The 13,610-nt window shown below is 36.2% G+C and overlaps 1 protein-coding gene across 1 annotated transcript; it reads right to left on the reverse strand.

The window, feature by feature from the left end:
* Positions 1-10,024: 10,024 nt before the first annotated feature.
* Positions 10,025-10,957, reverse strand: LOC125079821 (olfactory receptor 4S2-like). Its single transcript, XM_047693553.1, has one exon. It carries the CDS (start codon positions 10,955-10,957, stop codon positions 10,025-10,027), a length of 933 nt encoding a protein of 310 aa, XP_047549509.1.
* Positions 10,958-13,610: the final 2,653 nt, after the last annotated feature.

A 13,610-nucleotide genomic window follows, 5' to 3' on the forward strand; every position in this document is an offset into this window, starting at 1 on the left:
GTCCAGCAGAGAGACTGATGTGGGGTTGAAACCCAGGACCTTGGGATCATGACCTGAGTGGAAGCCACAGGCTTAACCCACTGAGCCACCCAGGCACCCCTGCTTTCCCTCTTTTGCATATCTAGTTTTCTTTTGCATAACTACATTTTGAATATCCAGTTAAGCTAAACTATTTGCTGAAAACATTATTCTTTCCTGATGGATGGTGTTGGCGCCCTTGCAGAAATTCAGTTGACCATATAACAGATGGTACATTTTGGGCTCTCCAGTTCATTCCATTTCTCTATGTCCCTGGCTTAATGCCATTACCATAGTTTTGATTACATAGCTTTATAATAATTTTAAAATCAGGACATTTGGGACTTACAAATTTTTCTTTTCAAGAATTTTTATTTGATTAAAGATCCCTTTAGATTCCATATGAAACTTTCAGCTAATTTTTCTATATCTGCAAAAATTGTCATTGGAGTTTTTATAGGGGTAGTATAAAATGTGTATAGTTTCAGATATTATCGACATCTGAACGATATTGAGTCTCTTGATCCATGAAGATCTGATATCTTTCTGTACACACACACACACACACACATACGCACACAATAATTTGCTTTTGTGTATATGGAGTCTGGCAAGTGCAAAATCTGCATAATATAAGTCCCATTTTTAGTCTAAATACCAGAAACTTCAGTTAACCAGAAAGATATGATGACCTAGTTCAGGTCCATAGGCAGGAGGCAAGTGTAAAATCAGGGAAGAGTTAATGTGTCAGAGTGTAAGTCATCAGTCAGGAAGAGCTAATGGTTCAGTCTGAAAGCTCTCAGGTAGGAGAATACCCTCTTACTCAGGGGAGGTTAGCCTTTTGTAATTTTCAGGACTCAACATCAGTGAGAATGATCTACTTTATTCATTCTAACAGTTCAAAAGTTAATATCCCAGAAAAATCTCATAGTCATAACCCAAAACAATAGTGAAAGCAATATCTGAGCACCCTGTAGTCTAGACAAGTTAACACAAAAAATTAATTGTTAAAAGCCCATTGATTATCCACATAGTACCTATACACATCTCTGTAAATCATACTTAACCTCCAATAAACACTATAAATGTGTATAATACCACCTAACATCACATAACAATCCTGTATACAAAAAAAAAAAAAAAAAAACACCAAACACTAAAACCTCCACAAGAAGAAAAGGTAAATTTTGGGGGTGATTTTGACATTCTCCTTGATATTTAGCTAGTTAAAAACTATGATGGAAAATAAAATCCTAAAATATAGGGCTGAATATCAATATATCCTCAGTTTCATGATAAAGTAATAAGAAAGGGAAGAAAACAAAGACTTTTTCTTCATATATATTCAGACACAGAATTATTCATACTATAAGGAGTAAATACAATAATTGTAGTCTTCATTTTTGTAACAGCCACATGGTTTATTTATAATTACTTCCTTCCATTACCCATTCTGTATTCAGTGTGCCCTCAGCAAATACCAAAGCTGGTTGTGGTTCTTTAGCTTCTGGAGTGACACAAACCTTCATTACTGAAGGGTCTGGGAAATTAGTAGTTCTGTGTGGATTGGGTTGCTATAGTTTTTATTGACCTTATCACAGAACATGATGACTAAGTGTCTATAGGAACTCCAGGATTCTAGCTATGCTCTTCGTTACCTCTATTGTGGAGTAGTAGTCCAATTTCTCATTGGTTGTCAGGATCATTCACCCCAACCAGCACAGAAACCTTCTTTGCCTATTGATTGAAAGGCATAAGCTACCCAAAGTGGTCAGGCAGCAGTCTTAACACTCTTTTCAATAGAATCTTGTTGTGTATCATGTTGGAAGTATTTCTCCCTTTGGAATGAACACCTCAAAGGAAGAGGAGCATAAGCAAATGAGAATAGGAAGCAAAAATTTTGCTAGTGAGTCACTAACGGTAACAATGTGTGGTGTTTCTCTCATTCCTATTTTTTGATTATAGGACCTGGCCATGGGAGTAAGAGCAACATGAAATTGATCCTGATTCAGAGCATATATGGCCTTCCTGAGAACTGAGGACTCTTGCTCCAACCCTAGAAGGCATTGCTACATAGTTCATACTAGAACTAATTCTGTAAAATATCATTCTCCCATTTTATCAGGTCAATTCCTTCAAGATAGTGGAAAATATGATAAGACCAATGAATTCCATGAGCATGGGCCCATTGTGGCAGTTTATTTACTATGAAGTGAGATTGTTGATTAGAAGTAATGTTGTGTGAAATGCTATGATTTTGGATTAAAAATTCTCTAAGTCCATGGATAGTAGTTTTGTCAGTGGCATTGCATGCAGGGAATGCAAATTCCTATCCGAAGGAAGTGTCTATTTCAGTAGGAACAAAACACTGCCCTTCCATGATGGAAACATTCCAATGGAATCCACCTGAACCCAAGCTGTTCATGACAAGGAATGCTGCCATATCGGGGACTTCAGGTTGCATCTGCTGAGTTGGCCCTTGGCAGTGGTCATGCCCATGGTAGCTTTAGTGGGTGGAAGTCTATGCTGTTGGGATCATGTATAATCTCCATCTCTGCCACCGAGATCACTTTGTTTGTGAGCACAGTGGTTAATGCCAGGAAGGCATGGGAAATAGGCTGACTGGTGTGCATCAACTGGGTCATTCCTTGCACTTGATTCTTAAATACTCCTCTGCTGGTCAGGCCTTGGTGAGCATTCACAATGGACATAAATATGTTTTGTGTTTTTTTCATTCAGAAAGGTATGGAAATATGACTCTCCCTCAAATTTTCTTTTTAACAGTTTCCCACTAATGTTTGTTTCTTTGATTATTTGTTTTTTCCAAGCCCCTAATTATTCAGCAAAATCTTTGTCCAAAACCTATGAATTAGTATACTTTCTACATCCAGCCATTTCTCATTCAAAGAAAGTGAACACTGTGCATTATTTCAAGTTCTATCCATTGAGAGAAAGCCCCTTCACCATGGATCTTTGGGATTTTTCCATAATGAGAATGTAATGTTGTATCTATTCACTTTTGAGGTGTACCTACATATCACTGCTGAATTTTCTATATATCAGGCACATATCCTTTCTTCTGTCACTTGGTCATAGTGAATTCCCAACAAGGCCTTGTGTGTAGGCTGGGAGAGAGAAAACATGGTAGCAAAAGTGGGGAGTGAGAACATTGGGGCACTTCTTTGTGTAACATTTTCTTCAGTTCCTGCTTGGGACAGATCACCTATAATGTATCCCCTCCTTTTGTGGGGAGAGTGATGTAAATCAAGACCCCAAGTGGGTGATTAAGACTATGGATATTATTGAACCCTATATACATAATGTTTTTTTTCCCTATACATGCATCCCTGTGATAAAGATTAATTTAGAAATCAGACACATGAAAAAATGTTCATCATCACTCCCCATCAGGGAGATTCAAATTAAAACCACATTGAGATTTCACCTTACACCAGTTAGAATGGCCAAAATTAGCAAGACAGGAAACAACATGTGTTGGAGGGGATGTGGAGAAAGGGGAACCCTCTTACACTGTTGGTGGGAATGCAAGTTGGTACAACCATTTTGGAGAACAGTGTGGATATTCCTCAAGAAATTAAAAATAGAGCTTCCCTAGGACCCTGCAATTGCACTACTGGGTATTTACCCCAAAGGTACAGATGTAGTGAAAAGAAGGGTCATCTGTACCCCAACATTTATAGCAGCAAAGGCCACAGTCGCCAAACTGTGGAAAGAACCAAGATGCCCTTCAACGGACAAATGGATAAGGAAGTTGTGGTCCATATACACTATGGAGTATGATGCCTCCATCAGAAAGGATGAATACCCAACTTTTGTAGCAACATGGATGGGACTGGAAGAGATTATGCTGAGTGAAATAAGTCAAGCAGAGAGAGTCAATTATCATATGGTTTCACTTATTTGTGGAGGATAACAAATAGCATGGAGGACATGGGGAGTTAGGAGAAGGGAGTTGGGGGAAATTGGAAGGGGAGGTGAACAGTGAGAGACTATGGACTCTGAAAAACAATCTGAAGGGTTTAAAGAAGTGGGGGGTGGGAGATTGGGGGGAACCAGGTGGTGGGTATTAGAGATGGCATGGATTGCATGGAGCACTGGGTGTGGTACAAAAACAATGAATACTGTTATGCTGAAAATAAATTTAAAAAAAATGATTAAAAAAAAAAATAAAGGGACGCCTGGGTGGCTCAGTTGGTTAAGTGGCTGCATTCGGTTAGGTCATGGTCCCAGTGTCCGGGGATCGAGTCCCACATCTGGCTCCTTGTTCAGCGGGGAGCCTGCTTCTCCCTCTGCCTCTGTCTGCCTGTGCTTGCTCTCTCTCTCTCTCTGACAAATAAATAAATAAAATATTTAAAAAAATAAAGTGAGGATACATACTCATAAAAAAAAGTATGATGGAAAATAAAAATACTAAAATGTTATGGCAAAAATTCAATATCTCTTCAGTTTCATGGGAAGGTAATAAGAAAGAGAAGAAAACAAAGATATTTTATATATATATATATATACATACATACATACATACATACATATGTATGTGTATATATATGTGTACATATATATATTCAGGCACACAAATTATTCATGATATAAGGAGTAAATACAATAATTACAGTCTTCATTTTTGTAACAATCACAGGATTAATTTATACTTTCTTCTGTTACCTGTTCTGTATTCAGTATGCTTTCAGCAAGCAACAAAGCTGGTTGTTGTTCTTTAGCTGGTGGAGTGACACAAACCTTCATTACTGAAGTGCCTGGGTTGTGGTCATTTTGTCCGTGAGCCCACTGGGTAATGACAGGAGTGTCTGGCAAATAGCCTGACTGGTATACACAAATTGGGTCATTCTTTCTGCTCGACTCTTAAAATCCTCCTCTGCTGGTCATTGGTGAGCATTCACAATGGACATAAATATGTTTGTGTGGTTTTTGTGTGCTTTTACTCATTCAGAAAGGTATGGAAACATATTTCTGCCTCAAATTTTCTTGTTACCAGTTTTCCAATAATGTTTCTTTGTTTGTTTGCTTGTTTGTCTGTTTTTCAAGTACTTGATGATTCAGCCAACCTTTGGCCAAAACCCATGCATCAGTATAATTTCTCCATCCAGCCATTTTTCATTCAAAGAAAGTGAACACCAGGTGCATTGTTTCAAGTTCTATCCATTGAGAGAAACTCCCTTCACCATGGCCTTCAGGGATTTTCCCATAATGGGGATGTAGTGCTGTATGTATTCACATTTTAGCTGTACCCACATATCACTGCCGAATGTTCTGTATATCAGGCCCAAATCCTTCCTTCTGTCACTTGATCATAGTGGATTCTCCACAAGGCTTTGGGCGCAGGCTGGGAGAGAGAAGGCCTGGTAGCAAAAGTGGGGACTGTGAGCATTTGGGCACTTCTTTATGTAACATTTTCTTCAGTTCCTACTTGGGACAGATCACCTAAAACGTATCCCCTCCTTATGTGGGGGGAGTGTTGTGTATCAAGACCTCCAGTGGATGCCTGAGACTATGGATATTACTGAACACTGTACCTATACATGCATGCCAGTGATAAAGATTAATTTATAAATTAGACATCCTAATAGATAACAACAATATATATTTTTTAAATTCAACAATATATTTTAACAAAAGTATCTGAATATGGTCTCCCTCTTTCAAAATACCTCAGTGTACTGTACTCCCCCTTCTTCCTTTGATGATATGTGATGATATGAGATGATCTGATGAGATGAAATGTGGTGAATGACACAGGCATTGTGTTGCTGCATTAGACTACCACTGACCTTCTGACATAATGTTAGGAGGATCATCTGCTTCTGAAAATGTCCTTTTCAATTCTTTTGCATAATTTAAAATAGTAGTTCTAGGTTTCCTATTTTTAAGCTGTATGTGTTCTTTATATATTCTAGATATAGGTCTTTTTTCATATGTGGCTAACATCAAAATAAATATAAAATATATGTTTATATATAATTTTATATAAAAATATGTATATAAATTGTATATAATATAAATGTTTATACATAAATGTGTGTCTATCTATATCTTTTTTCCCTACTCCGTGTATTGCCTTTTCATTTTTTTTTAAAGATTTTATTTATTTATTTGACAGAGAGAGATCACAAGTAGGCAGAGAGGCAGGCAGAGGGAGAGGAGGAAGCAGGCTTCCTGCTGAGCAGAGAGCTTGATGCAGGCTCAATCCCAGAACCCTGGGATCATGACCTGAGTTGAAGGCAGAGGCTTTAACCCACTGAGCCACCCAGGCACCCCTGCCTTTTCATTTTTAAAAGAGACAACATCCAATGAAGAAAAGAGCTATAATATTTAGAATTTTTTTTCAATTTTCAGTTTTTCTTATAGTTCATGCTTATTTTGTTATATTTAATAAATATTGATCTACCCTAACTTTAAAAATACTTTTTTCTACTATTTTTATAGGTTTATCTTTTAACATCTAGGTCTCTGACTTATTATGAGTTAATTTTTGTGTATGATATAAAGTAGTAATTGAGGTTTTTTTCCTTCTCAGATGGATATCCAATTAACCTAGCCCACTTAGTTGAAAAAAAGTCTATTCTTTACCCCATTGAATTACCTTGACATTTTGTTAAACAATTACACATTTAGGTCTATTTATGGACATTCTATTGTCCAATGATCTATATGTTTAACCTTAACAGCTATACCACACAGTATGGTTTATGGAAGCTTAATATAAATCTTTTATTTAGCTAGAATAAGTTCTCTAACTGTTATCTGCCACCACCCCATAGGTTTTACCTGTAAATGATAACATACAGTATTTGTCTTTCTCTTTCTGGCTTATTTTACATAGCATAATGCTTTCCAGATTTACCATGTTATTGCAAATGGCAGGATTTCCTTCTCTTTAATGGTGGTATAATATTTATCTTCTTTATTCATTCAACTATTAAAGATCATTTATTTTTCCTCATATCTTGGCTACATGTTCTACTGACTGAGCCAGCCAGATGGCCCCAAGATACTCATTTAGTCTTTCAAATATATCCAGAAGTAGAGTAGATTTGCTATATATATACCAATACTAATTATAGATATATCTATGTGGATATCTATATATATATATATTTCTCAGTGTATAGAACAGGGGACAGATATAGATATAGATATATCTATAAGTAGAATTGGTATATATAGCTATATATAGATAGATAGATCTATCTATATATATTCTATATGTATATATATATATATAAAAGATTATATATTATATATATATAATATATATATAATCTTTTACATTCTTAAGGATGTCAGAACTTCAATGGAACTAAGATCCCTTGGTAGTCAAGACATTAGTGCAAATACATGAATGAAAGATTGTTGTGGAGGAAAGTTACAAATGGATAATAGTCATTTATTCCACTGTTTTCTAAATTTAGTTCAAATTTATCTTCCTTTGCATCAGTTAGTAGAACAGGCAGGGGCATATCTTCAAATGTAGGACTCCTGGAATTTCGTTAACTCATAGGCCTCTTGTGCTCTAAGGACATCAAGTATCCTCTAGTCTTTCTGTTTCCAAATCTAAGTGCTCAAATGTGCCACTAACTGTATAACAAGTATGATATGAGCTTGTTAAAAATATAGATTTTTGAATACCCCTTAATCAAGGCCAAAGAGATTAGAAACTCAGAACACAGATACTATTATCTGTTCAAAAATCTCTCCCAATGACTCCCATGATCAAACTAGTTGGAGAAGTACTAATCTAGTCATCATTAAAAACTGAGCGAACGGAAATCCATTGAGATTCCAAACTGGGACAATAAACATGTTCCTTGGTGTGGTTCCAGGGCCAGTGTTTCTTTTTATTTATTTATTTATTTATTTATTTATTTATTTATTTTAATTTTTTTTTTATTTTTTCAGCATAACAATATTCATTATTTTTGCACCACACCCAGTGCTCCATGCAATCCGTGCCCTCTACAATACCCACCACCTGGTGCCCTCAACCTCCCACCCCCCACCCCTTCAAAATTCTCAGATCGTTTTTCAGAGTCCATAGTCTCTCATGGTTCACCTCCCCTTCCAATTTCCCTCAACTCCCTTCTCCTCTCCATCTCCCCTTGTCCTCCATGCTATTTGTTATGCTCCACAAATAAGTGAAACCATATGATAATTCGGCAAAGAAGAAGTCAAACTATCACTCTTTGCAGATGATATGATACTTTATGTGGAAAACCCAAAAGACTCCACTCCAAAACTGCTACAACTTGTACAGGAATTCAGTAAAGTGTCAGGATATAAAATCAATGCACAGAAATCAGTTGCATTTCTCTACACCAACAACAAGACAGAAGAAAGAGAAATTAAAGAGTCCATCCCATTTACAATTGCACCCAAAACTATAAGATACCTAGGAATAAACCTAACCAAAGAGACTAAGAATCTATACTCAGAAAACTATAAAGTACTCATGAAAGAAATTGAGGAAGACACAAAGAAATGGAAAAATGTTCCATGCTCCTGGATTGGAAGAATAAATATTGTGAAAATGTCTATGCTACCTAAAGCAATCTACACATTTAATGCAATTCCTATCAAAGTACCATCCATTTTTTTTCAAAGAAATGGAACAAATAATCCTAAAATTTATATGGAACCAGAAAAGACCTCGAATAGCCAAAGGAATATTGAAAAAGAAAGCCAAAGTTGGTGGCATCACAATTCCGGACTTCAAGCTCTATTACAAAGCTGTCATCATCAAGACAGCGTTTCTTAATTATAACTTCCAATCCAGAAATGGTGCTGCTTTTGGTCTTTCATATTTTTACCTCTGTGAATGCATCACTATCAGGGATTTTTTTTTTTAGAGCACTATATACAGTTCTTAATGAAAGCTACACACACCCAAAGACACACAAACTTCAACATAAATATTTACTCAAGTATAGGCAGTCAAATAATCAGATTTGCGCAAAAGGAAATGAAACAGTGGAAATGATAATCAGTGACATGTTAATTTGTTATATAGAAAAATAAAGCTCAGAGTGCATGAAGTGAGAGATGTGTGATGAATGGCTCAATGTATTCAGTTAAGCTACTTGGTTCAAACTTTAGAGGAAATAGATTCCCAGCTGTGCATTTCACCATTTATTTGCCCTGTGGATTCAAGTGGTCTACTGATCACAGTTTTCTTTGTTTTCATTCAGTTTCTTTGTTTTTTTGTTGTTGTTGTTGTTGTTGTTATTTTGTTTTGGGCACTTTATGTTAATTGGGGACCACTAACTACAGAGAAGGCAAGATTAGTCAGTTAGCAGAAGCATATGAATGAGATGTTAGTGTCACAATGGAGATGTTAGAGGTTTCCCCAATTTCCTTACTGTTTGGGTAAAGAAAATGAGTCCTAGAGAATGGAAAGCTTTCTCCCAAGAGTAGAGGAAGAGGGCAGATCTTTTGTGTTTTAAACCTATTCTCTCTTTCACATACTGTACAAACTCCCCTCCCTTTGCAGCCTCCATAGGCTTAGTTTCCACTCTGTTTTGGAGGACTTAGATCACGGTACTATACTTCAGATTTCTGTTAGTTTTTCCTGTATCCTTTCGTGCATGCAACATATGCATATTTGAGTACTCAATATGTTTCTATCAGAGTTCTAAATCTAGAAAATAGCCTTAAATACTTCATAGGAGACTCTCAATCAAAGGAAAATGACAGAAAGTCCAAAATGGGGAAGAGAAAATAAAAGTAGTCAGTATCATTGTCCCGAGCTTCTGTTTAATAAGATTTCTCTGGCCTAGATAATTCAGAACATTTATCTACCTATGAAATATTAGAATAAATATAATAATGATGATAAATAATACCTCAGGTATGTAGAAAGTGTTATTCTGTCTTTTGTTCTTTCAAAAACTCTATGAGGTTTTCACTACTCTCTTTGTTGAACAGAAGAGAAAATTTAAGTTCATCCAGGTTAAATTGTTACCTTCAACTATTAACCATTAGCTTTTGAGAAAACTCTCCTGCTCCACAGTCTTTTCATTGCATCCTTCACTTCTGCATTTCTCAGTGTATAGATCAGGGGATTTAACATGGGAGTGATAATGGTGTAAAATACAGCCACCATCTTATCCTCTGAAAAGGTAGTATCAGGACGCATATACATGAACGTACAGGGGCCAAAAAAGATAATGACCACAGCAATGTGGGAGCCGCAAGTGGAGAGTGCTTTGTGCCTGCCTTCTGCGGAATGCTTTCTCAGGGATACCAGGATGATGGTATAGGAAATTATCAAGATTACAAAGCTCCCCAGAGCAATGGTACCACTGTTGGCTGTCACCACAACACCGACAACATATGTATCCGTGCAGGCAAGTTTCAACACAGGATGGACATCACAAAAGTAGTGATCAATCTCATTGGGTCCACAAAAGGGTAACTGGACTACCAGAGCCACTTGAATAATGGAGTGAAAGAACCCACCTATCCAGGTCCCCAGTAACATTTTATTACATCTACCCCTGTCCATGATGGTCGTATAGTGTAGGGGTTTACAGATAGCCACGTAACGGTCATAGGCCATAACAGTAAGGATGAAGATCTCCGTGCAACCAAAGAAATGTACCCCAAACAGTTGCAGCATGCACCCCACATAGGAGATGGTTTTGCTCTTGGCTAATAGGTCAATAATCATCTTGGGAGCTGTGACCGAAGAGTAACAAATATCCACAAAAGACAAGTAGTTGAGGAAGAAATACATGGGAACCTTAAGGAGGTTTCCCATGCAAACAGTCAGCATGATGAGGATATTTCCCAGAAGAATTATCATGTAGAAGAAAGAAAACACCACAAAACAAACTTCTTCAACCTCTAGGTTCTGAGAAAGACCCCAGAAAATGAATTCAGTTACATTGTTTATTTTTTCCATGGAATTAGTCTAGTACAGCAAGTTCCCAAGAGACAATGAAATTATCTGAAAGAAAAATATAACAGGGAACACATGTACTTATGACTCAAAATAAGCAGAGAATCATGGTAGTTGGAAATATAAAAATGGATATTACTGCTTCTTGGCATGTATACTTAGAGAAATTAAGGGGTATATATTTTGATCATCTTACCTTCATGTTTAGTCATTCATTTATGTTAGATGAGGAAGCAATTTAACATTAGAGCAAATTCTCTAAGCCACACATCTAATGAAGAATTTCCCACCTTTAAATTTTTTTCACTTGTTTCTCAAAATTTAGTAGTTCTTTTCTTTTAACTAATTGGTTAATCTATTTTTTGCTATGTTCAATTAGTTAATATATATTACATCATTAGTGTTAGGTTGTACAAGGATTTGTTAATTGCATTTAACATTCAGTGTTCATCACAACACATGCCATCCTTAATATTCATCACTCAGTTTTCCCATCCCCCCACCCCCTCTCCCCTTCTGTAACCTTCAGTTTGTTTCCTGGACTCCAGATCTCTCATAGTTTGTTTCCTTCTCTGATTTCTTCCATTCAGTTTTCCCTTCTTTCCCCTCTGATTCTCTGTGCAATTCCTTATATTCCACATGTGAGTGATACCATATGATAATTTACTTTCTATACTTAACTTATTTCACTTAACATAATAACCTTCAGTTCCATCCATGCTGACGAAAATTTAGTGTTTTTAATTTTGTATAAGGCAGTCGACTTAATTTTGAAACAATTCAGTGTTGGGGAATATTATATTTTTTATATATCTGGAAAAGCTTATCTTATTTTTGTCACGGATGTGAAAACATGCCCCCATATTTTCCCTTCTGAATACTGCCATGAATGTTCAAGTAGTTGAGTGTGGATGATCTCTGCAGGTTCTCTTAGAATAATCTGATCTTTGAGTAAATGAATTTGTGTTTCCCTATTTGATATCAAGGCCTTTTACTCAAGAGGTGATGGGTATAGTTCGAAAGAGGACAAAAATGGTACATGTCTCTTTTAGAGACAACGGTGCTGAAATTTTATAAAAAAATCATTCAGCTTCACGAGTCTTCTTTTATCCCATTTGTGAAATGAGAAAATTTCAGTTTCATTACCATCTATTATATGAGCAGCTATTTCTATTATGAAATTAAATCCATTATGTCAGCCTGGAATAGCCATGAAACCCTTATGAAGAGGCAGAGACAAAATAAGATAAAGCAATGAAGGGAACTGCAGAGACGCATCAAGAACTGTTGGATTTGAAAGGAGCAGAAGTGAAATCTTGGGTGATTTCTCGTCTTCAAACTCAGTTTTTGAGAATTCCTCAGGAATTACTTTTAAACATCTGCCTGTTAACTAAAAAATGAAAAATTCAAATGGGGGGGTTGGATAGGAAGGCCTCTGTCCTTAATTACACTAATTCATTCATCATCCTTTTTTTTTTTTTAAACAAGCTATAGTTCACTTTCTCTTTCTTGTATAAAACTATGTGGCAGCCACAGCTGGCGCCTGCGTCCTCCATTCATCATCCTTTTAATCTTTGGGTTTCATATTGTTTATATTGGTCTCCTCGTCAGGATGCATTAGACATTTGAGGAGAACATCACTGGAAATATTTTAAATGTATTTAGGAAGAGATCAATATTGGATGCATCTTCAGGGCTGAGACTTCATGTGCTCTAGTGAGTTCACCAGAAGTTACATGTGGAAAGGAGTTTGTGTAATAGTTTTGATTGAAACGTATAAGTTCTTCCTCAAACTAAGCCACAGATAAAAATAATTCCTTTAGTGGTATGTTAGGTTGGCATTGTACAGTATCATAGGCCATGATCAGGAATTTTGTCTGTCTGAGGACCTATCTCTGGGTCTGTCACATGTGACACATATAGCTTCTACTATACTCTGTCTCAGCTGTCCCTTTGCTGCAACATTGTGACTGGCTCTTCCAGCTTTTGGGAAACTGCATGGCTGTGTTTTCTCAGATCTGTGTATTATGGCTGATGGAGTAGTAATTACAAATGTGCTTTCTCTTATGTGGCATGAATTAATGATAATATCAGTGGTAAAGATCATAGTAGTAATAAGAATTCAAGTTTAGACTCTAGAATACCCCTTGCTTTTACGTGTTCTTTCTCCTTTTTTTATCCCTCTGAATTAAAAAAGAACAAAAACTAACAAACAAACAAACAAATCAATAAATAATGTCCAGCTATTTTGACTGAAAGGACCTTTCAGTTTTAAAGGTCTGAGAACTAGTAGTTTTTGATAACTGTTAATTATGTTGTTTGGCTCTCATCTAGAAGAAACTGAGCATTTAAACACAAGCCCGGGTATGGTGCTACCATTATTCAATCTATGGGGCCCTTAGGGAATTCTTACTAGTCCTTGAATTAAGACCTGTCTCAAAGAATTTCTTCCTCCATTTTTGAACATTTGAAAGATGACAATGTCAACTTCTTTTAAAATTATTGGTGTTTTCTTATTCACAATCATGCTACCCATTTTATAATCATGTATAGAGGTACTTTATTATTTGACAATCATATTAATAATTTTATTTTCCACTTATTTCTGAGACTGGTGACTTGCAATTATGTTTTAGATATTCAAAATATAGCAATT

The sequence above is a fragment of the Lutra lutra genome, chromosome 10 (assembly GCF_902655055.1).
Source record: "Lutra lutra chromosome 10, mLutLut1.2, whole genome shotgun sequence".
NCBI lineage: Eukaryota > Metazoa > Chordata > Mammalia > Carnivora > Mustelidae > Lutra > Lutra lutra.